General features: G+C 52.0%; 1 protein-coding gene across 1 annotated transcript; it reads left to right on the top strand.

Moving 5' to 3' along the window:
• The first annotated feature begins 5,433 nt into the window (after nucleotides 1-5,433).
• LOC134057564 (B-cell CLL/lymphoma 9-like protein) lies at nucleotides 5,434-14,396 on the top strand. Its single transcript, XM_062514538.1, has 7 exons — nucleotides 5,434-5,749; nucleotides 6,169-6,291; nucleotides 7,416-7,623; nucleotides 8,404-8,488; nucleotides 8,912-11,309; nucleotides 11,752-12,012; nucleotides 13,237-14,396. The coding sequence occupies exons 1-7, from the start codon at nucleotides 5,449-5,451 to the stop codon at nucleotides 14,394-14,396; spliced, it is 4,536 nt and encodes a 1,511-aa protein (XP_062370522.1). The 5' UTR covers nucleotides 5,434-5,448.
• Nucleotides 14,397-21,129: the final 6,733 nt, after the last annotated feature.

Below are 21,129 nucleotides of genomic sequence, written 5' to 3'. Positions count from 1 at the left end.
CCAAATGACAGGAGATCAGCAGGGCCTGCCAGAACAACTCAGAGAACTGCTAGGATTCAAAAGAGCAGTAGATTGTCTCTGCAGGTCTTTCAGAACTCTCCCATACTCCTGACGAGGGCACCACATTCTCTGCCATTTAAAAGGGCAGGAGAAGGATCCAAGAAATAAGCAGAAGTGAAAAGGGGCTTCTCCAATTTATCACTCTGATGATATGAGGGCAAGATAATTTCATGACACATTCGAAACAGATGACCCTTGTCAGCAGAATTGCTCAGTGGAATTCCCTGTCTTTCAGTGTCTCTGAGTCTATCTGGCCAAAGCAAAGCTTAAACGAGAATGCCTTTAGCAGCAGCAGCCTGGATTCATGCTGTTGTCACTGGTGATGAACTGAACACTCTGAGGCAGGTTGTTCCCATACTGGGCTCAGGGAGATGATCCTGTAGTCACTGGTTGCTATATAGCAGATTGTCTCGCAGCTGTGCTTGTTGGACTCAGATTGGTTTCAGGCTCATCTGGATGGTTCAAACCCATCCCTGACTCTTGGCTGGAGCTGGCTGGCTGACAGCAGTGCTGTTTCGCTGCTGGTTTTGAGGGGTTTGTTTCTCACTGGAACAGACTGCAAACCTGTTGAACGGTCTTGTGAAAAGGATTGTTTTGAAGCAACGTTTTTTGCATGGGGAAGCTCAAGTTTCTGATTCTGGTCTTTTCTCAAATTGGAGATGATCCAAGGGTCTCACACCTCCGAAATCTCACTTCTGAAAAGTTTGTTGTGGTCTTTCCCTCCATGAAATACACTGACTTTATTGACATAGTATGGTATTTTTTTGGAGGTGTTCAACCCCTTCTGCTGTTAACCGTGGGAGGACTGGTAATTTAGGACTGATGTTGGGTCATGTTCTGGGGATCTCTTCCAGATTTGGAGTGCATGGTATCTCAGGAGGGAGCAGCGGGTTTCTGGAGTCCCTCCTGCTGTTCTCTGCCTAATGTCTTTCTTCAATGAGCCCTTCAGCTTGCTTAGGAGCTCTCATTTCCAAAGCCAAGGTGTTCAGCATGAGTTTGTGGTGGCGTTCACAGATTTGGATTGGGTTGTCCAAGACTGCATCTTGTAGTGAGTGATTAGGTGGTTATCAGCATAGGTTATGTGCTTAGAGGGTGTTTGCAATGGTAACCTGGTCCTGTTACTTCCTGAACAGGCTGGCAGGGAAGGGTTCGATGATTTTCTGTGTGTTGCATTACTGTGTCACTACCCATTTGGTACGTTGGGTGTCTTGCATGTTGGGTTTTGGTGAGCTGTGGAACACACAGCACAGCTCAGGAGGCCTGGGTTTTGTTATCCACTGTGTATGCACAACTTGGTAATCATCTGGGTTTCACAAGAGCTTTTCCCAGCATCTGTTGGGAGGGAGGTGTGGCAAAGTGCCTTCCTTTTTGAATCATCGTGGTTCTGTTGTCCTGGCTTCCTCTCTTTTGCCTTCTTTTAAGAGGGATAGCACAGCAGCAGTGCCAGCCAGCTCCCAGATGTGGAAGCTGCAAGGCTGGTGGCAAGCGTGGGCTCCTCACTCTTTGCAGCAGCGTTAGGAATCCATGTTATTGTCCTTTGGAGAGAGCAGGAGCATGATTCACCAGAAAGTCTTCCGGGAATGCAGCAGGGTTTCAGATTTCTTCAACTATCGGCTAAAAATTCTCAGATTGCAAATATGTCAGCCCAATCTCTCCTGCCCAGAGTTTACTCCTCCTCTCCCTCTGCTGCTGTTCAGACGTTACTGAAGGAGGCTTACTGAAAGCAGTTTTTGTTATTTTGTTTAAAGATTTCTCATCTGCTAAAGTCCCAGCTTTAGATTTAAAGCTGTGGCTTTTCAGATGTATCAGGTGCGAGCACTGTCTGCATTTGGATGTAGCCCTTTGTTCAACAGATACTTACTGTGCCTTGAAAGCCTCCCTCCTTGTGGGAGGTTGGCTGGGTTCTCCCTGTGTAATGATGGTGGAGTCAAGGCACCCAAAACCCAGGCATCTTGCTTGGGCTCACAAGTGGAATTGGTGGTAGCCGGGAGCAGAAGCCAGGAATCTCATCTCTTTGCTTTAACCACTGGGGATTAAGTTTGTTATTGTCTTCAAAACAGGCTGGAGTGGGTGTGTTGCTAAATTGCAGAGAAGGATTTCTGTGCAGTCTTCTTTTTCTCATGTTCTTTTCAAGATGTTTTGAATTGTTTGTCTCCTGGTGTCAGTGTACCTACTTTCTAGTTGTCTTCCGTGGCCCAGATGTATGGCATGCCTGCTGAAATCTAGTTTGAATCTCAGGGTATGTGGAAGGAGCATACAGCAGTCGAGATGCCTATTGTCATGCTGTGGCCAGGCAGATGAGAGGCTGAGGTGGATACCTGCTGTCCATCTGCAACAGAATCCAGCTGTTGCTACTCCTGACAGCAGAGCAGAATCTTCAGGCAGCTGCTTCTGGCATTTGTCCCATTAGGAATTGTGAGGCAAGTGTTATCCCTCTGAGTGGACACAAGAAGAGGAGGGCTTTCCAGAGTTAGCCAGGTCCCTGTCAGCCCAGGGTAGCTTTCCATCCTGCCTCAGGCAAGGTTTTGAATGACCTCCCTGAACCCCAGCCTACTCCAAAATAGAGAAAGAAAGCAGGTGCCCCCCAAACATTGCATTCTGGAGGAACCTCGCAGCTGATGAGGCCCATCCACGCTGCAGGCAGTGCCTGAAGGTTTTGTCACGGCAACTTCCAGGTCCTTCGGGATCGAGGTGTGTGTTCATGCAGTCTCATTTGAGAACCAGAGGGACGGGAGGTTTGTCTCTGGACTCTGCAGGCGTAGCCTTTCCAGGGCTTCTTCCTCCCGCCCCGAAGTATTCACCGGACTGGGCTGTACTAGGGTTGTGCTGCCGAGCATTCACATTTTCAGTGAAGCATTTATGCCACAGGCACACCTGGATCTCCCAGTCTGCCGTGTAAATGGAAGCACCTCCTCAGCAGGTGTAGCCACACAACGGCGACAGTGGGTTTGTGACCCTCGGGACTACGGTGTAGGGATCAGAGCGGAGGTGGGGGAGGGCCTCTGGGCCACCAGCAGCAGGAGCTGCTGCAAGGCTTGCTTTCTGGAATGTTGTCTGCCAGCAAGCTCTTCCAGTGGGGCTGAAGGCTCCCTGTGGCTGGCCAGCCAGTGGCTGCAGGCAGCATGTGTGCTTAATGCTGCAGCTTGTACCATATGGACCTTCTCCTCCTCCCTGCTTGCCCTCTCCGTGTCTCTCCCAGCTCAGCTCCCCTCCCCCTGCAAGTGGTTTGACAGAGCAATTGGGCAGGCGCTGGGACAGCAGCTCTGACATAAATCTCTCCTGGTGTGGAATGAGGGGTATAAATATCCAGAGAGTGATGTGATCTTTCCAGCTGCTATTAATAGGTCTCTGGAGAAAAAGAGCGAGCAAGCGAGACTGGCTGACACTTAAAGGGCTAGCAACTCCCTTATGTGCTGTGAAAATTAATCAGCGCTGTAGCTTACCATCTTCCTCCGGGCTAGAGCAGAGTCCTCACGGAGGTGTGTGGGGCGGAGGTGGAGGAGGAGGGAGCAACTAACAACTCCTAGCTAGGAGGCAATGAATGATAGGCCAAGCTGTGCAGGAAGGATCCCACTAACTGAGGAAGAATGCTTGGGCGGGCTGTGCCACAGCAGTGTTTGCATAGCATGCCAGCAGCCCCAGGCTCAGCTTGCAGGGAGGCAGGTGCCGAGAAGACCCTTTGCAGAGAAGACCCTTTCTGCAGGCACAGAACTCGCTCATGGTGCATGACAAGCTGCAGCCTTTGCCTTGTGGTGATCACAGTCTTTTGGGGATAATAGGTCTGCAAAATGTGCTTCACTGCTTTCTTTGCCCTGGTAGAGCGAGCACTTGGCTTTTGCTAGTGGCATCTCCAGGGTCACCTTCAGCAAGCCAGGAGTGGCATGTGTAGTGCTACTGAGCTCTTGCGGTGCTATTTACACACATAGGGTTTGGTCTGGAGCTGGTGCTTCCTGTTCCTGGGTGGCAGAAGAAATCTGTGCGGAGCATCTGGCCTGCGTGGTCCAAGTGGGAAGAGCAGACCACAGCAATCCCCTCCTTGTGTGCTGGGAAATTTCCCAGCCTGTGCACAGGAAAGCTTCTCGGGTGCACTGGGGGGTGTCATGCAAAGCATATAGCAGATGTCAGCAAACAGAGTGATACCTCAGCTTCCATGAAGATGTGGTTTACTCTCCTTCCCTCCTGCTTCCCCAAGAAGTAAAAAAAGACAGTGACAGGTTTAGGGTTAGGGTGTAGTTACCAGGGTTGTGTGTTGGACCAAGGGTTTGTGGTCACCTTCCAGAATACACAATGTGATACGGAGCTGCATCCCAGTAATCTCTGGGATGAGATTCTCTGTGCAGAGTTCCAAGGGGAGTATTCGCAGTGTGAGCAGGAGACTTTGTCAAGGCAACTAGATCCTGCAAGGAGGGCTACTGCAGCATTATGTAGCTGCATCCATGTCCCTCAGCCCAGAAACCTCTGTGTTTTGCCCTAACCTCCTCTTCTCTGCCAGATTCTGCCTCAGCCTGCAGGGCTGTTTGGAAAGCTGAGCTGGGTTTTGGACAGGAGAGCATCAACGTGCTATCCAAGCAGGCTTGTGGCACATTGCATTATCCTGCTGGGCTGGAAGCTCCCGCTAAAGTGAACAGCCCCTGCTTTAAGCCAGAGCCTTAAAGCATGAGATGGAGCTGTCCCTCAGAACCCTGGGAGAGGCAGAGCTTGTCTGATGAGCCTGCACTTCCCGGCTCTGCCCTTGCCTTGCAACCGACTGCCTCCTTCTCAGTTGCCTCAACCTTTGTCCTCTGCTCCATTCCAGTTTTCTCTTTATAGGCTTGTGTCAAGACTGTCTGCTCAGTTGTCTTCTGTGTGATGTGCAGGGCAGAGGAAACTTACTTACCAGCAAAAGGGGTTCCTGAAAACAGTAGGGCACCAGATTTCTCTCTAGGGTCACAAAGTTGTCTAATCTCTGAGAACACCTGCAAAATAGCTCTGAGCATCCTTCTGCTCACCAAAGGGTCAGTCTGGCGTGGAGCATTCATTTCTCATCTTGGCCTTGGAGATGAGGGCTCTCGTGTCTGTTCCTTGAAGTACTGGCAAGTCTGCCATGCCTGGGTGAGAGTTTACAGCTTGTCAGCATGTGAGTGAGGAACTGCAGAGCAGGACTTTTTGCTCAAAGGCGCCAAGGCTAATTCCCATCATGAGCAGCTCTGGGTCGTGCTTTGCCAAGGACTTTGTCTGGCCCTGTGACCAAGTAGCAGCCCCAGTACACTGGTCCTGGGCTGTGCCCCCAGCAGCTGCATCCGTGTGAGGGGCACCATACTGACTTGCTGCTCTTTTCTCCTGCAGGTTTCTGATCGAAGGGCCTGGGAGCTCCTTCCATTGGCACTGTGGGAAGCTTTAGCCAAGCCAATGCACCCTGACAACAAACTGCCCAGCCATGGCAAGGCAGGCAGCAGCAGTGCCCTGGCCCAGCACCACAATGTGAACCAAGCACCCACCTGTAACTTGGGCTCAAAGGGTGTGGGGGCAGGCAGCCATGGCAGCAAGGCCACTCAGATTTCCCCTGGCAACTCTGGACTGAAAAACAGCCAGAATGCTGTCCCAAACTTCAGCTCCTTGAAGGGCAAGGCGAAGCGGGAACGAAGCATCTCGGTGGACTCTGGAGAACAGCGAGAAGGCAGCACCCCATCACAGGACACAGAATCCAAAGGTAATGCTCTCCTAGACCTTCAGCATGTCCTCCTCTCAGTTGCTACAAACATCCTGGCAGAACTTGGGATAGGAGCATCTTTGGTTTCTGTGCTGTGTCTTCTGTTCAGGCTTGTCCTGGCTGCCTGTGTGACTTTGCATCACTGCTTGTCACATCTGCAGTTTTTGGACCGGAATTCTCATATGCTTTGCATTTCATTCCCTAAACCATTTTTTACACCCAGAATCTGGCATTGGTTTTCACAGGCTACTGAGGCTATCTAAGCAACAGCACAGTTCACTGAAACGACTCTGTCTGAACAGTTCTGTGGTTTCCTCAGCAATGGCTAACTCTTGTGTTACAGCATGCAGCACCCAGCTGGGCAGGAACCCCAGCTTTTCAGCCCCATAAGCACCTCTGATGGCCCTGTCCCTTTACAGGTGAGGTGGCTCCCCGCAGTAAGCGACGGTGTGTGCTGGAAAGGAAGCAGCCGTACAGTGGCGATGAATGGTGCTCTGGGCCGGACAGCGAGGAAGATGACAAACCCATCAGCAGTGCACACAGTGAGTGACTGCCTCCTTACCAGCTCTGGAGCTCCAGTGAAGCCAGGTCCTTCTGCGGCTCAGGAGGGCTGATGACACTGGCACCTCTAGCCTTGCCTGTGTGTGCTCACTTAGCCAAGTGTGTGGGGGCCCACTGCAGTTGGTCATTGTGCTGTGAGGATGTTTGCCATGCAGTGAGGTCTGGGACCTGTTTTGCAGAGATGCTACTGAGATGCTGGGGGGAAAGGTGTTGAGGTTAAATGTCCCTGCTGTATGTTGCTCTGGCCACACTATCCTGGTCATAATGGTAGCCAGAGTGCGACGTGCACTGCTCTTGTTGCAGCAGCTGAGGCTGTGCCAGGCCACTCATTTTTGTCTCTGCAGCTGTGTTGTAAAGACAGCTGAGTCTAAAGAGACTTCTGGGGTCTTGACAGTGGTTCAGGCTGAGCTGAGCTGGCCTAAGGTGTGCGCTTTTTGGGACAGTGAAGTGTAGGTCTCTTCCGTTTTATGAAAGCATCAGCATTCTTTGACATTATGTATCTACAGTTCACTTTGCTTTCAGACTGTTAACAGGGAGAATATCTGAGAGATGGGGCAAGGTCCTGTGGGGTCCATGGAGATGTCCATGTTGTCTGCTGGAGAACATGAATGTGTAGAAAAGCAAGAAGAGGGTGGCCTCTGTTGCTGCCAACACGTTGTTGCCATATTCTCCAGAACATCCACTTGCACTTCTCAGCACAGTCCGCAGCCTGTGCAGGAAGGGATGGTGCTGCGTCCCTCGTCACAACCTTCTACCAGATCTGCCCAGCGGGAATGGGTCATGGTGGGGCTGCCTAGGAGCAGGAGCTGGCAAGGAGGCAGCACCTGTGTCCCCGCTGCGGGTTCCCAGTGGCGTCTCCTGCGGTGGCAGGGTCGGGCTGCAGGAGCTGCTGCGATGGGGAGAGGCAGCTGAAGGGGAGCAGGGAATCAGCTGAGTTAAGGGCCGAGGATGGAGGAAGGCAAGGCGTGCCGCTGGTAATTGCAGTGCTTAGTAATGTTAATTGGGGATCTTAATTGGTGAATAACGCGGATCGCCCGTCAGCTCGGCCGGGCCCGTGCTGCCCCCTGCCGGCGGCCGCCCGCAGCTCTCCCCTCTGCTCCCGCAGGCTGTCATGTAGATCCTGCCATGTCCGCGGCCCCGCAGCTCGGCCCAGGGTCCAACCCGCTGCCTGCCCTGAGCGAGAGCAGTGCTCCCGGCGTGCCCCACGGTGCTGCCCCTGGCTTGCGGTCAGAGGCTGCAGGAGGCGGAGGCGGCGGAACAGGGAAGCAGCCTACACAGTTTGTTTACGTCTTCACAACGCACCTTGCTAACACGTAAGCGGTAAAACCCCGTACCTCCCCCACGGGTATTGCCCGGCCTTGCCACACCTGGCCGGCCTTGTCACAGCTGCCTGCTGCACGCAGCACTTGAGCACAAGAGAGCTGGAGAAACCTGTGTCTCTCTGTTTGCACAGGGTGGGAAACCCCTGGAGTTCATGAGGTATGCTGGCAGCCACTGCAGGTGGGCAAACTTGGACTTAAATGCCCACTTCCTCCCAGTGAGGCCTGGCTCCACACTCTGTTTCACCCACTGTAGAGCCCATCTAGTCAGCATCCAACACAATGATTCACCAGAAGCAGTGTGGGCTGCTGGTCTGATTCAAAAGTATCTAAGGGATGGGTGTCACAGGGAGTGTAATGTAACACATGGAATTCTCAACACAGTTCCTCTCTTCTGTCCTGCATTGTCTCAGCCATAGAGTCTTAGCAGTTAGTTTAGTCTGTTTAGACTAGTCTGTTTAGTTTTAGAGCTCTGCTGTGGCGTGGGTTCAGTGTGGGAGGTCTTAGAACATCTTGATGACAACCACCTTAAGGCAGCAGGCACAGAGCAAAGCCTGTCACAGGACGTGGGAAGAGGGAAATTGAACGACAGGTGATCATCCTCACTGGGGGCTGTGCAGGACAGATGGGAGGACTCTGAGAACGTTCCCCCTTCTTGGTTACCTCTAGAGACTTCTTCCTGCAGAACTGGAGAACCGAGGTGGTAACTGGGGCCTTGAATGGGTAGGATGTGGCACAGTGCCTGTTTGCAAGTGACTTGTGCTCTCTCCCCAGAGCTGCAGAAGCTGTCCTGCAGGGCCGAGCTGACTCCATTCTGGCCTACCATCAACAGAATGTCCCACGGGCAAAACTAGACCAGGTATACCACCTGTGAACCAACTGCTCCTGTTGCCACACGCTGCCCACTATTACCCTTCCTATCTGACGTGGCCATTCTCCCCGATCCCCTGGCTCTGCTCTGAAATAAGGGGTTGCCAGAATTCCCTTTCAGCGGGGTGGGAAGCTGCTTTGCTGTGAAATTTCTTTGGCGCAAGTCCTTGCTGTTGTTGGCTGTGAAAAGTTTGGGATGGGGCATGGCATGTTCCCCCTCAGCCACGTGTACAGAGTACCTGCTTGTGCATTCCTAGATTGTGTAGTAGTACCTACATTTATTCCTGCAAGGTATGAAGGTAAGCTGCCTTTAGGCTTCATTTTGGGTGAGAGAGGTGTCCTGCAGGGTGCAGGGAAGAATACCTTCCTGGGATCTTTCCCTGTTCAAGTTTCTTCCCCTTTTCTCTGCCAGGCTCCACCTGCTTCTAAAGTGCTGGGTGTTGCTGAGTCACTTCCAATTAACCCTCCTGCTGCCAACACTCCACAGTCCCAGCCACTGGCCCCTCAAGCAAGTCAACCACAACCACAGCCTCCCCCACCCCAGCCTCCAGGCCCACCACCTCAGGCCATCAGTCAAACACCTTTGCCTGCGCCCAGCAGCCTGCCTCAGGAAGGAACAAGTGAAGATGGCCGGAGAGATCTGACTCCCAACTCTTTGGGGAACAATAGCAGCAACAACCAGCCTCCAAATAACCATCCAAATACGCCCGCTGCATCTGCCAGCACCATGCAGCCTGGGCAAGTGGACTCCTCCGCCACACCCAGCTCCAGCCTCCTTGGAGAGGGCCCAGGCCCGGGGATGCCAGGGAATGGGCAGGCAGGCGTGGGCCCCAGGAACACCATGAACTCAGAAGGGCTCTCAAAGGAGCAGCTGGAGCACCGAGAGCGCTCTCTGCAGACCCTGAGAGACATTGAGCGTCTGCTGCTGCGCAGTGGGGAGGCTGAGCCCTTCCTGAAGTCCAGCCAAAATGTGGGTGAGGGGGGGACTGCCCCTCAGCCACAGGCTGCCCCTGCCCAGCCCCTTGCGCCCCCTGCTAGCATGAAGAAGTATGAAGAGCCTCTGCAGTCCATGATCTCCCAGACTCAGAGCCTTGGTGGGCCCAGCCTGGAGCACGAGGTGCCCCACCACCCTGGCGCTGACATGGGACAGCAGATGAACATGATGATGCAGCGGCTGAACCAGGACAGCCTGACACCAGAACAAGTGGCCTGGAGGAAGTTGCAGGAAGAGTACTATGAAGAAAAGCGACGGAAAGAGGAGCAGATCAGCATCCATGGCCGGCCCATGCAAGAGATCATGATCCCGCAGTCAATGGGGAGCATGATGATGCGTGGGCCTCCACCACCCTACCACAGCAAGCCTGGAGAGCAGTGGCCACCAGGGATGGGCAGCCAGCTGCGGGGACCCATAGATGTGCAGGACCCTCTGCAGCTGCGGGGAGGACCACCTTTCCCTGGGCCACGGTTCCCTGGGAATCAAATGCAGAGAGTCTCTGGCTTTGGAGGGATGCAGAACATGCCCTTGGATGCTCTTGGGCCCATGAATGCCATGCAGAGGCCAGTCAGGCCTGGCATGGGATGGAGCGATGATATGTCTCCTATGGGAGGCCCTGGGAACTTTCCACAAGGCAGCTTGCCCTACCCACCAGGGCAGGGAGACCCAGAAAGGTTTATGAATCCCCGTGCCAGAGAGGAGATCCTGCGGCATCAGCTCATGGAGAAACGCCCAGTGGCAATGCAGAGGCCCATGGGGATATCCAGCAACTCCATGAGCCAGGGCATGGAAATGGAGAGGATGATGCAGGCTCACAGGCAGATGGATCCATCTATGTTTGCTGGGCAGATAACGGGTGAGAGCCTGAGCAGTGCCCCAATGGGAATGGATTTTCCAGGCACTCGGGGGATGCTGAGCCCCCCTATGAGTCAGTCAGGCCTTCGGGACATGGACACACCCATGGGCCCTGGCAACCTCAACATGAACATGAATGTCAATATGAACATGAATATGAACCTTAATGTCCAGATGACCCCACAGCAGCAGATGATGATGTCACAGAAGATGAGGGGCCCTGAAATGATGACTCACCAGGGCATGAACCCTGAGGAGCTGGCCAGGGTTAGGGCTCAGAATGGCAATGGCAGTGCAATACTAACGGGACCCCAGAAGATGATGATTCCCTCACAGTTTCCCAACCAAGGACACCAAGGTTTTTCGACTGGGCAAGGGTCTTACCCCAACCTGCCCCAGGAGATGGGCAGTGGCTCAGACATGTTCAGCCCTGAACAGGGCACTATGCCTGTTGGAAGCATCAGTGGCACCACCAGACTCAGCCACATTCCTCTGCCTCCGGCCTCCAATCCCACTCCCACACCAGGGGGAAACCTGGCCAACATGCACCCAGCACCTTCCCGGGGGCTGGGCCGCCGGCCCTCTGACCTCACCATCAACATTAACCAGATGAATTCCCCCAGTATGGGTCACCTCAAGTCTCCTACCCTCAGCCAGGTGCATTCACCACTGGTCACCTCCCCGTCTGCCAATCTCAAGTCGCCACAGACACCCTCACAGATGGTGAGCATGCCACCTTCAAACCAGTCTGGACCTCTCAAGTCCCCCCAAGTGATGAGTTCCTCTCTCAACATCCGGTCTCCCACTGGCTCACCAAGCCGCCTGAAGTCTCCTTCTATGGCTGTTTCTTCCCCTGGTTGGGTGCCATCTCCCAAAGCCACCATGCCCAGCCCAGGAGTCAACCAGAGCAAGCAGACTCTCAATATGAACTCATCTGCTTCCATTGGAGCACTGGATCAGGGTATGCTGGCTGTCTTGTATGCGAGTGCATGTCTGTGCTTAGTTTTGGTGAGTGTATGGACAGGGCTTCTCTCCAGCCCACGAGCTCTCTCTGGAGTGGGAAGACGTGTTCCTGTGCCTGGCCCCACATCTCACAGAGCAAGTATATTTCTTCCCAGGGGTCCAAACAGGGCCTTTTCAGGTAGATCTGTGACACAGGCAGCAAACGCTATGTCTGTGCTGGGCAGTCAGGGGCAGGTTTAAGTGGAAGTCTGACACTGCTCTGTAGCAGGGTCTCTCCGTGAGCCTTCTTAGAACCCACAGAGTGCTGGACTAGGCCAGTTCTGTGCTTTGCAGCCTCCTCTGGTCACTGCTGTCAGGAGGAGGGATGGGGTTGCTCTCTGGTGGGAGCAAGCCACAGTGTGTGGCTTACAATACGAAGTTGATCTCTCTCTTGCTTGCAGGTTCTCTCCCTTCTGGGCCTCGGAGCAGCTCTTCCGCACCAGCCAGCAACACTTCTAGCACCATGAATCCGAACATGCCTTTTACTTCCTCTCCAGATCCATCCCCTTCCCAGAACCCACTCTCACTGATGATGTCCCAGATGTCCAAGTATGCCATGCCCAGCTCCACGCCACTTTACCACAATGCCATCAAAACCATCGCCACCTCTGATGACGAGCTTCTGCCAGACAGGCCTATGCTCCCACCTGGAAGTATATCAGGTATCTACTTCTGGAGGTGGGCTTGTGAGGCGTCAGACTGTCTTGTGACTGCCAGTGGACCTGGGGCAGCAGGTGGAGGAGGTATTAGAAACTCTGATCTCCCCATGACTGCCACGTCACATAGCTTAAATTTCTCCTAGTTTGTAACAGTCTCTGCACTTCCCTGCCCTCTGCCCAGGCTGTCCATCAATTCCTGGCTTGGGTGGAAGGACATGAGCTGATTTGGCTTGAGGAGTCCTTCCACAAGACTGGAAGTTTTTTGCCTTTGCCCATATAGATGTATTTGGCCTGAGTTTTCATGGCTTTTGGAGTTTTCTCAAGTCCAGGACTTGCAGGCAGAGGTCTGCTGCTTAGAGCTCTTGTGTTCCTATGCAGTGGGACAGGGATGCTCTGAATGGGGCTTGGGTGTTTGGTGTTTTGAGTAGAGCCCAAGTGCCTGCACAGTTGTGATTTCAGTAGGCCAGATATGCTTCACTAACTAGTGGCACTGGCAAGGACATCTAGGCAAATGAGTGTTTTTTGTCATGTGGCAACCAGCCCAAAGGGGAATTCCAGCATGCTCTACCACTTGATTTAGGGTCTAAAGCTGTCTGATAAATCTCTTTGGCAGTTTTGAAAATGAAAAATCAACTTTTTGATTCTTTCACCGCTGAGCAGTTCATTTAGGTTGACCACAGGCATGCAAATGCATTGGCTGCCTCCACAGGCACTGCTGGCTGCTCTGCTTTTCTGATGGGCGCAGGCCTTCCTGCCCAGACAGCACCTGTGCTGGGCTGCTGGCTCTTCTGCTTTTGTCCTTCTCACCTCCCGAGGTTGTGTGGTCAGTGGAGCTAGCTGGGTGGCAAAACCCTGTGGCAGGCAGTGGTGAAGGGTCACTCCTTGCTGCCTTTCAGGCAGCTGAGAGCCCTGATGAGACCATGGTGTGGGGCACACACTGAGCCAGCCAGGACTCTTAAAATCAGGGGAATGTAAGAAATTGCAAATCTAGCATGGGACTGGATGAAGCTGGAAGAGGCCTCTGGTGTTTGTGGGCTTGAGGAGCTGGAGTTGGAGACACTTTTTCCTGATGTTAGTGCTTTGTAAGTCCATCTTGGAGCTGCTTACTGAGCGTCATGCTCAGGGCATTCTGAGCAGGAGTGCTGGGCAGGCTTTCTGGATGTGGATTTTGCAACCCTGCAAGGTCTGTGGGAAGGGTTAACTCTTCTCTCTTTTTCCTGTCCTTAGGCGTGACTGGGAATCAGCCAAATCAACTGCACTTGAACTCTGTGGGGCCTGGATCCTCTCAGAGCCCCATGGGAATGAACCTGCCTGGTCAGCAGCCCCTTTCCCACGAACCACCCCCCACCTCCATGATGTCCTCCCCAAACCCTTTGGGCTCCAACATTCCTATGCATCCGAGTGGGCCAGGGGTGGGCGTGCCCCCCCAGAACCCCATGATGCTGCCCCCGGGTCCCCAGGACTCCTTGAACCAGCAGTGTGGCCCTGTGCCCAACAGTTCACAGATGATTCCTTCTAACCAGCTCATGTTCCCCCGCATGCAGCAGCCCCACAATGCCATGCCATCTCCTGCTGGAGGTATGCCCATGGCCCCCAGTGCAGGAGGTGGCCCTGGGATGCAGCAGCATTACCCGCCAGGGATGCCCTTGCCACCTGAGGACCTTCCCTCCCAACAGCCTGGCCAGATGCCCCCTCAGCAGCACATGATGGGCAAGAACATCCCTCCTCGGATCGGCGAACCCTACCCGCCCGTGCTTCCTGGGGTGGCGTCGGTGCTGAACGACCCCGAGCTCAGCGAGGTCATCCGCCCCACGCCCACGGGGATCCCGGAGTTTGACCTGTCCAGGATCATCCCATCAGAGAAGCCAAGCAGCACCTTGCAGTATTTCCCCAAGAACGACAGCCAGGCACCCAAATCTCAGCCTTCCAACCTCCACCTCATGAACCTGCAGAACATGATGGCTGAGCAGCCCCCCGTGCGTCCAGGTATGAATGCTCCCAGCCTCCCCGGGCAGCAGGGCGTGCAGAGGGGACTCAGCATGCCCATGTGCCATCCTGGACAAATGCCCATGCTGGGCAGGACAGGCATACCGCCACAGCAAGGCATGATGGGCAACAGCATGCACCAGGGCATGATGTCTCCACAGCAGAGCCTGATGGCCCAGCAGAATTTCATGCTGATGCAGGCCAAGCAGAGAAGCATGTCTGTGTCAGGGGAGATGTATGCCCAGACAGGACATATGATGTCACCTCAGGGCTCTCTCATGGGTCCCCCGCCTCAGCAGAACCTCATGGTCACGCACCAGATGAGGCAGAGGAGTGTCTCCCTGGACAGCCAGATGAGTTACATTCCTGGGCCTGGGAACATGGCAAACTTGCCTTTTTAACCCTGACTGGTGCTGGGGAGGGGATGGGGCTGCCCCTACAAACATTTTTATCCTTTCTGTGGGGGCGGGTTGGGGGCCAATGCCAGTGGAGGACACCACGTGGGATGCTTTTCATATCAGATTCGCCTCTACAAAGCAAACCAGATGTGCAGTAAACTTGATGTGAATTGGGTTTCTTTTTACTTTCTTTTTTGTGGAAGAGGTGGGTGGAGATGCTGGGAGTGGGGCTGTTACTTTGAACCCTGTGGTGACCAAGGACATCCAGACCTTGTGGCAGTTTGTAAAGTTTTCACTTCCGGTTTTCCTCTGTCAAGAGTTTTTCTTGCCCTTTTTTCCCCCTCTTTTTTTTTTTTTTTTTTTTTGTCTTTTTTTTTTTTTTTTTGTCCTTCCTTTTTAAGCAACCAAAATCTGCAAGAGGGTTTTTGGAACTAGCTGTAAATAGGTCGCTGGGAAAGGCAAAATTTGTGCTGGTTTTTAATTGTTCTGTATTTCTGTGTTTTAATAGAAGCCTCAAAACATGTTTTAAAAAACTGAAAGAAAAAAAAAAACCATGCTAAAGGCAACAGTGTACAAGGATTGAAATCTCTCCTTGGGGGAGGCAGGAGGATCCCCAGGGTGCACAGGGTGTTGAGAGATCCCACTGTAGAGTGACTCTGTCAGACCTGTGTTGTTCAAGCATCTGAATGGTTTTGCAAGTGTTGGGAGAGGAGGGGGTGGTGCAGTGTCATGCAGATCTCAGGTCCCGTGGATACAGGGATACTATGCATAGTAACATAACCACTGACCAAGGGCCACTGGGGGGTAGGGGGCACCCAGCTGTAGCCCCAGTGAAATGGTGAAATGCTACTGGAGGAGCGGCGCTCATCTGGCAGGGGAGAGGCTACAGCTTTACAGGATGCAGCTGTTGCTGCTCTCTGGAGAAGCTGCTGTGTCTGGGATGGGAAGGATGCTGGCCCTTCAGCTGGAGAAGCATCAGGAATCTGGGCTTTGCATATGGTAACATGCTGGACCTGAAGGTCTTGACCATCTCTGTCACCTCTACTCCCTTCTCTTCCCTTCATGCTGTGTTCCCCGTAGGCAAAGTGTTGTGATGTGTAGGGGCAGGTGGGCTTTGAGGTGAGTGAGGTGATGCATTCCAGTGCTTCCAGGAGAGGCTAGCTGGGAACACTGATCTTCTGTAGCCTTGCTATACCAGTCTGTTACCCATCCATTACTGTTTACCACTGTGTCACGCTCCCCCATCATTGAATGCTTTCCCAGGTTTTCCTAGTGCTTGTCAGTCCTTCATCAGTAGAGTTTTGTAGGCAGTCCTTACTCCATCATAACCTGAGCTACTGGCAGCAGCCCTGTCTTGTAGCACAGAAGTCCAGCTCTTGAAGAGAGTCCCTGAGTGCACTACTCTACCCCAGCAGTGTCGGCAGCATGGCCATCCTGTGCTTCAGGCAGAAGAGGCCAAAGTTGAGTTGCAATCTCTCATTCCTAGGCTGGCAGAAACATGCCATTTGGACAACTCTGGCTTTTCTGGATGCACTCCACCCTCTCCATCGTGTACTCTGTAAGGTCTTCCTGCATGCAGCCCTGATGGTCTTTCCCATGTCTTTTCACAGAGGGGAGTGTGTCGTGATGCATGCACGTTTCTGCACACATCACAGTATCTCTGGACCTCTGTGGGGACTTGCAATTCCATCATCCAGTGGTAAACTTGGGGCACACAATTGCTGGAGCATTATCTCTGCAGATCCAGGCTTAACACACTACCTCTCTTATAACAGAGCTCACCTTTCCCAACTTGCTGTTGCAGGGAGAAGAGGGCTTTGGGAAGGGAGATTGCCAAGTAGTGAGTGAACGGCAACACTTTTTATCAGGTGGCAAGCTGTTTGGAAAGGCTGGTGGGTGCTGAAATGTCAGCCCAGCAGCTGTCTTGATCCAGTTTGTGAGAAGATGGAAACATAAAGTCCAGTTGGGAATACACTGAAGCTTTGGGGCATTTTGTAGTGCTGGGTGAGAAGGATGGGTTTGGATCTGAGGAAGGATCTTGCTCTAGTCTCTTGCTTTGTGGGGTTTGTTGTATACAGCGTGAGCAAGTAACATTTTTTACAGTGCTAAAACAGGAACAATTACAAGAAGTTCTCCTTCCTGGCATAGCAGTTGGAGCAGAAGAATTATCTTCAGCCCAGGCTTTGGACCTGACACGTTAGCTAGTTGGATTCTTGATCTGAAAGGTGTGTGTTTCATGCAGGAGGATGTGACTCAAACAGATGTAGCTCTTTCTAAGCTTGACTTGACTGAAAGGCTGTAGCTTCTCTTGGCTGCTCTTCAGGGTGTTGGCTGCCGGTAGCTTCTTGTAAACATCCAAATACCAATTACAGTCCCAAACTTTACTCATCACCCACCAGCAAGTCTTGGCTAATTTGAAGCCATAACATTTTCTATATGGAAGTTTTTTTGTTTGCCTGTAGATAGCTGTTGTTTTAGCCTGGTTGAGATCTCCATGTGTTTGTACTTTTCTCATTGTCCCTTTTGCCCAGCTCGACACAGAGGTTGCATGGGGCTCGCAGTCCTCACTCTGTCAGCAGTGCATTGTCCCTGCACCAGCAGGAGCCTGCAGGCTTGTGGCACAGGCCATGCAGCGCTCGGGAGAGCAGTGCTTAGCACTCACAGGGACACAGCAGTGCGATGCTATTTCTGCCTGGCAACAGGAGGAAGACCTGTCCTTCAGTGACAAATCAGAAGCTAAGCCATTTGACTCAGCAGCCCTACAAAGGATACAAAAGGGAAATCCTGGCGCTAGGTCAGAGCTGAGGACTCTGGAGCTGCAGTTGGTGCTCTTCTGAAAAATCCCAGTGCTGAGGAACCAGCCCTACCCCTACCACTGTGATGGCTGAACAATGGGGAGAAGAAATGCTGCCTAACACCCCTGTGCCCTTGGCGCTGCTCCCAACCATGTCTGTGAACAACAATGTGGCAGGAGTTCCTTTGGAGGCTCAGTGCCAGCCAGTCCTTGTTAGACCCGGGCAAGGTTTACCATCAGCTGGTTGCCCGCTGTCATGATCTGTGTCTAGTCTTGTGTCTTGTAGTTTATTGCTCGGCTCCTCACCTTGAGTTCTGTGTACTGACTCCACCTAATCACAGTAGAAGGTCTGCCCATCTTTTAGCCATGACTTCGCCATGTTTTTCCAAAACAGCTCCAAAAAAGTGAACGCTGGTAAACTGCATCTTTCAGTATGTCAGATAATCACACACCTGGAATAAGCTTTCACATTGAGGTAAAGTTGACTGACCTGTTCTCTGTCATCCCATGGAGAAACTTCCCCAGTCATTTTGTACCATTATATAAATATATATATAAATATAAATATATAAATACAATATGTGAAGACATCTTATTGGTTTTTATTTGAAACAATTTTTAGGCTTGTTTTTGGGTATCTGTGCTGCCTGTAATGTATTGACCTGTTTTATAGGTGCCTTTTTATTAAAAAGACAAATTTCAAGACCTGACCTGTGCCTGTCTTTTTCCACGTGATTGTCCACAGGACTGCAGCAGAGACAGAAAGTGCAAGAGGTGCTGGAAGGATTGTGTGAGCATTGGGGGAGCCCCTTCTCTGCAGCACTCCCAGGCACACGTTCATTCATGCGTTCCCTTACTTGCACTCACCCATGCATGCTCCACTGCCTGCCACGGCCCTGTGATCACTGTGTGTGTGTAGCAGAAGGAGCCCCAGCTCTGTCTCCTGGGTGACTTGGCTGCCCTACAGGAAATGCAGAGCAGTGTGCTGTTTGTGAAGGTCTTTGTGTTCCTGTATTTGGGGTTGCCTTCATCAGAGACGAGGGCTTTCTCTGGCTTGTCTGCTGGAGCCTTGTTTGCAGAGCACAGTCCAGGACTGGGGGTGCAGAGGGTGTGCTGTGGATGGTGGTGACATTGCCTTCCCACACACCGTCTCCCTACTTTCTGCAGAGCCACCTTGAAGCTCCCTTTGGCTCAGTCCCCCTTCCTGGTGGCCTGGGTTGGCAGAGTGCATCTGCCTCACTTGGTGGCCATGGGATAGGGGCTGAGCAGAGCTCCACAGGGGAGACTGAAGGTCTGCCCCAGGGCTGCAGGGGCAGCTTTGGCCATGTGAGTTCTTAGCAGGGAAGCCTATTAAAGGGGCAAGGTGATGTGACAGCCATGCAAACCTTGAGGACACAGCAAGGGTTTTGCTGAATGGAAGGCAGAGCTTCCTCTGTAGTGAAGGAAAGTTCCTCTTGCTTTCTTCTTGTGCCATTCAGCAGGCTGGGTACAGGCAGCTGTGGAAGGAACAACGGCAACTCTTTGGGGAAGGTCTGTCAGCTCTGAGCCAAGCCATTCCCAGGCTGAGTCAAATGTAAGGTGTAAGGGCAGCTTTCCCATCAGGTTAGCAGCTGCTGTAAAACTGGGGCAGGAGGTGCAGTTAGTGGAAGAAGCTCCATAAAGCAGAGAGTTCTGGACTGACTCTGAACACAGCAGAGCCTTCTGTGGCACTGGTGAAGGGGAATCTGAGCAAGGTGCTCCTCTGAGCCATTTGAGCAGAGCTTGTCAGAAAGGTGCCATCTGCTGACTTGGTGCTCTCTGATGCATTTCCCTTGAATACGTGACACAGTTACAGACAGATGCTTATAAGCACTATACAAGAGAAGATGGTGTTTTATTCACCTGTTTATTATAGCTTACCTCAAAGCTTCCTAAAGGTTTGTACATACCAGTGCTAAAAGCTATAGCAACAATAGATGTGTAATCTGTTCATCCTCATTTGAGTGCAGATTTTCTTTTTACTTTGTGACCACTGTAAGAATTTTACACTTTGACTATTATATTTTCAGTAACATTTTCATGTAGAAACACAGTTGTTACTGTAACCTGCTGGGTAGGTGTTTACAATGCATCTGCAATGGGTTTTCTATATGGTGCAACTGTGGCGAACACAAGTGCAGGCTTAAGAGACTTGCCCTACTCTGCTGCGTGTATGTGCCTGAACAAACACAATTGCCATTACTTGGAAGTTTCATCTTGGAAGATGTGGTGCTGCAGGAAAAGGTGGACTGTGTTATACTAGGTGAGTTGTCTCCTCAAGTCACAATATGTGATCAAGCTATTGAGATCTCTGTCTGGGTCAGGCTGAGGTAATGTGGCCTCTTTCCATAATGGCTGGTCTTTTTAGCACGGCCCTTGAGTACCGTGAAGTTCACCTGGGACTGAGCTCTCTGCTAGTGGGATGAACTTCAGAACTGAGGTTAGCACAAAGTTCCTGCTGCCAGAAGAGAACTAGCATTGTTTTGACATTACTTAAAATGTGAGGTGAAGGGTAGAGCAGATGTGAGGAGGGTTGTGCTCATGTGACATTGGTATGTATGGCTCTCCTGCATTTCAGGCCACAGCACTCTCTAGAAACAGAAATGTCATGGAGCAGTGTTGTGGGCCTGCTGCCACATTAAACTGTGACGAGACCTCCTAGGCAGCAGCAGGCTGTCTTGAGTCTCTGCTGGGGCTTCCCCACACACCAGCTTGCAGTGCAAGAATTAATGATGGGGAAAGATGCTGCTCTTATTTTGAACCAAATTATCATCAAGCTGCCCTGACCTGAGCAGTTCCTGCATCCTTGCAGTTCAGGGCAAGATCCCTGGTTTGTCCTCTGTTCACCTGGATGCACCTGAATCTTTAAAAGGCCTGTAGGTGCAGGTGGAGGAAAACTATCAGAAAGCATAGTGCCAAGTAAAATGCCACATTTCCTCTAGCCTTGCTAAAAACAAAGATAAATTATCCCTTACTCTGGGGCAGTGGGTCTCCTTGCTCTCAGAACCCGTAAACAGCCATACAACTAGCTGCCAAAAAAAAAAAAATAGTTATACCATCAGCCCTACAAAGCTGTGTGGTTTCTCCCCCCTGTGTGCAGTCACAAAAAAAGAAGCCATCTCCTCAGATGGTGTTCCTCAAAGGAAAATTTTTGCAGAGTCATACATTCAGTTCAGCAGCCACTCACAGGTCATAACATCAGTAAAACAGATCAAATGAGGGGGGAAGGATGCAACTGGTGTCAGGAAAGGAGTCTGTGACAGTCAAATCTTTCAATCTGCGGGAGGACTTCTGGCATGAGCTGTGTTGGGATGATGAATCTGTTGTGGCTGGCTGAGGGGATGTCACGCAGTAGGAGGACAATGTTGCAGTCAAAGAGTGTCCAGCACTGCATGCCTGTGCTATTGGATTGAGCTTCGCAGTCCCCATCAGTCCTACCTGCATCTCTCCAGTTGCTATGGCCAGAGTCCCATGGCTTCCTTTGAGCATGTTTGTACCAACCTGAGCTAGTGAAATGGAGACCTGCTTACTGACATGACTCATTTACTTGGCTGCACTTTTTTCCTTAACCCTGTGGCACGCTGACAATCCTGTGCCTGGCTTTGTGTGCAAGATGCCCAGTCAGTTTTTCAAGGGAGAGGTGGGAATATCAGGCTCAACTCACTTGAGTTCATCCAGCCCCACAGGAGTGACCATCAGACATCGAGCATTCACCAACAGCTGCCCAGGTGGATCTCTACAAGAACCAGAAAGAACCAAGCAAGGTGTCTGATGGGATTTGGGTGTTTGGTGGCTATTGGACCTGTTTCCTGAGGAGTGAAGAAAGTTGTGGGGATGCCTGTGAAACTTGTAACTGAGACCACAGCAAGTGCACCACTGGGAAGGAAAGACCTAGACCAGTTCTGCCCAGCAGGCAGCCTTTCC

Source organism: Cinclus cinclus, unplaced genomic scaffold (assembly GCF_963662255.1).
Source record: "Cinclus cinclus unplaced genomic scaffold, bCinCin1.1 SCAFFOLD_83, whole genome shotgun sequence".
NCBI lineage: Eukaryota > Metazoa > Chordata > Aves > Passeriformes > Cinclidae > Cinclus > Cinclus cinclus.
Note: the sequence above shows the minus strand (reverse complement) of the source record. Positions and strands in the feature narration are given on the sequence as shown.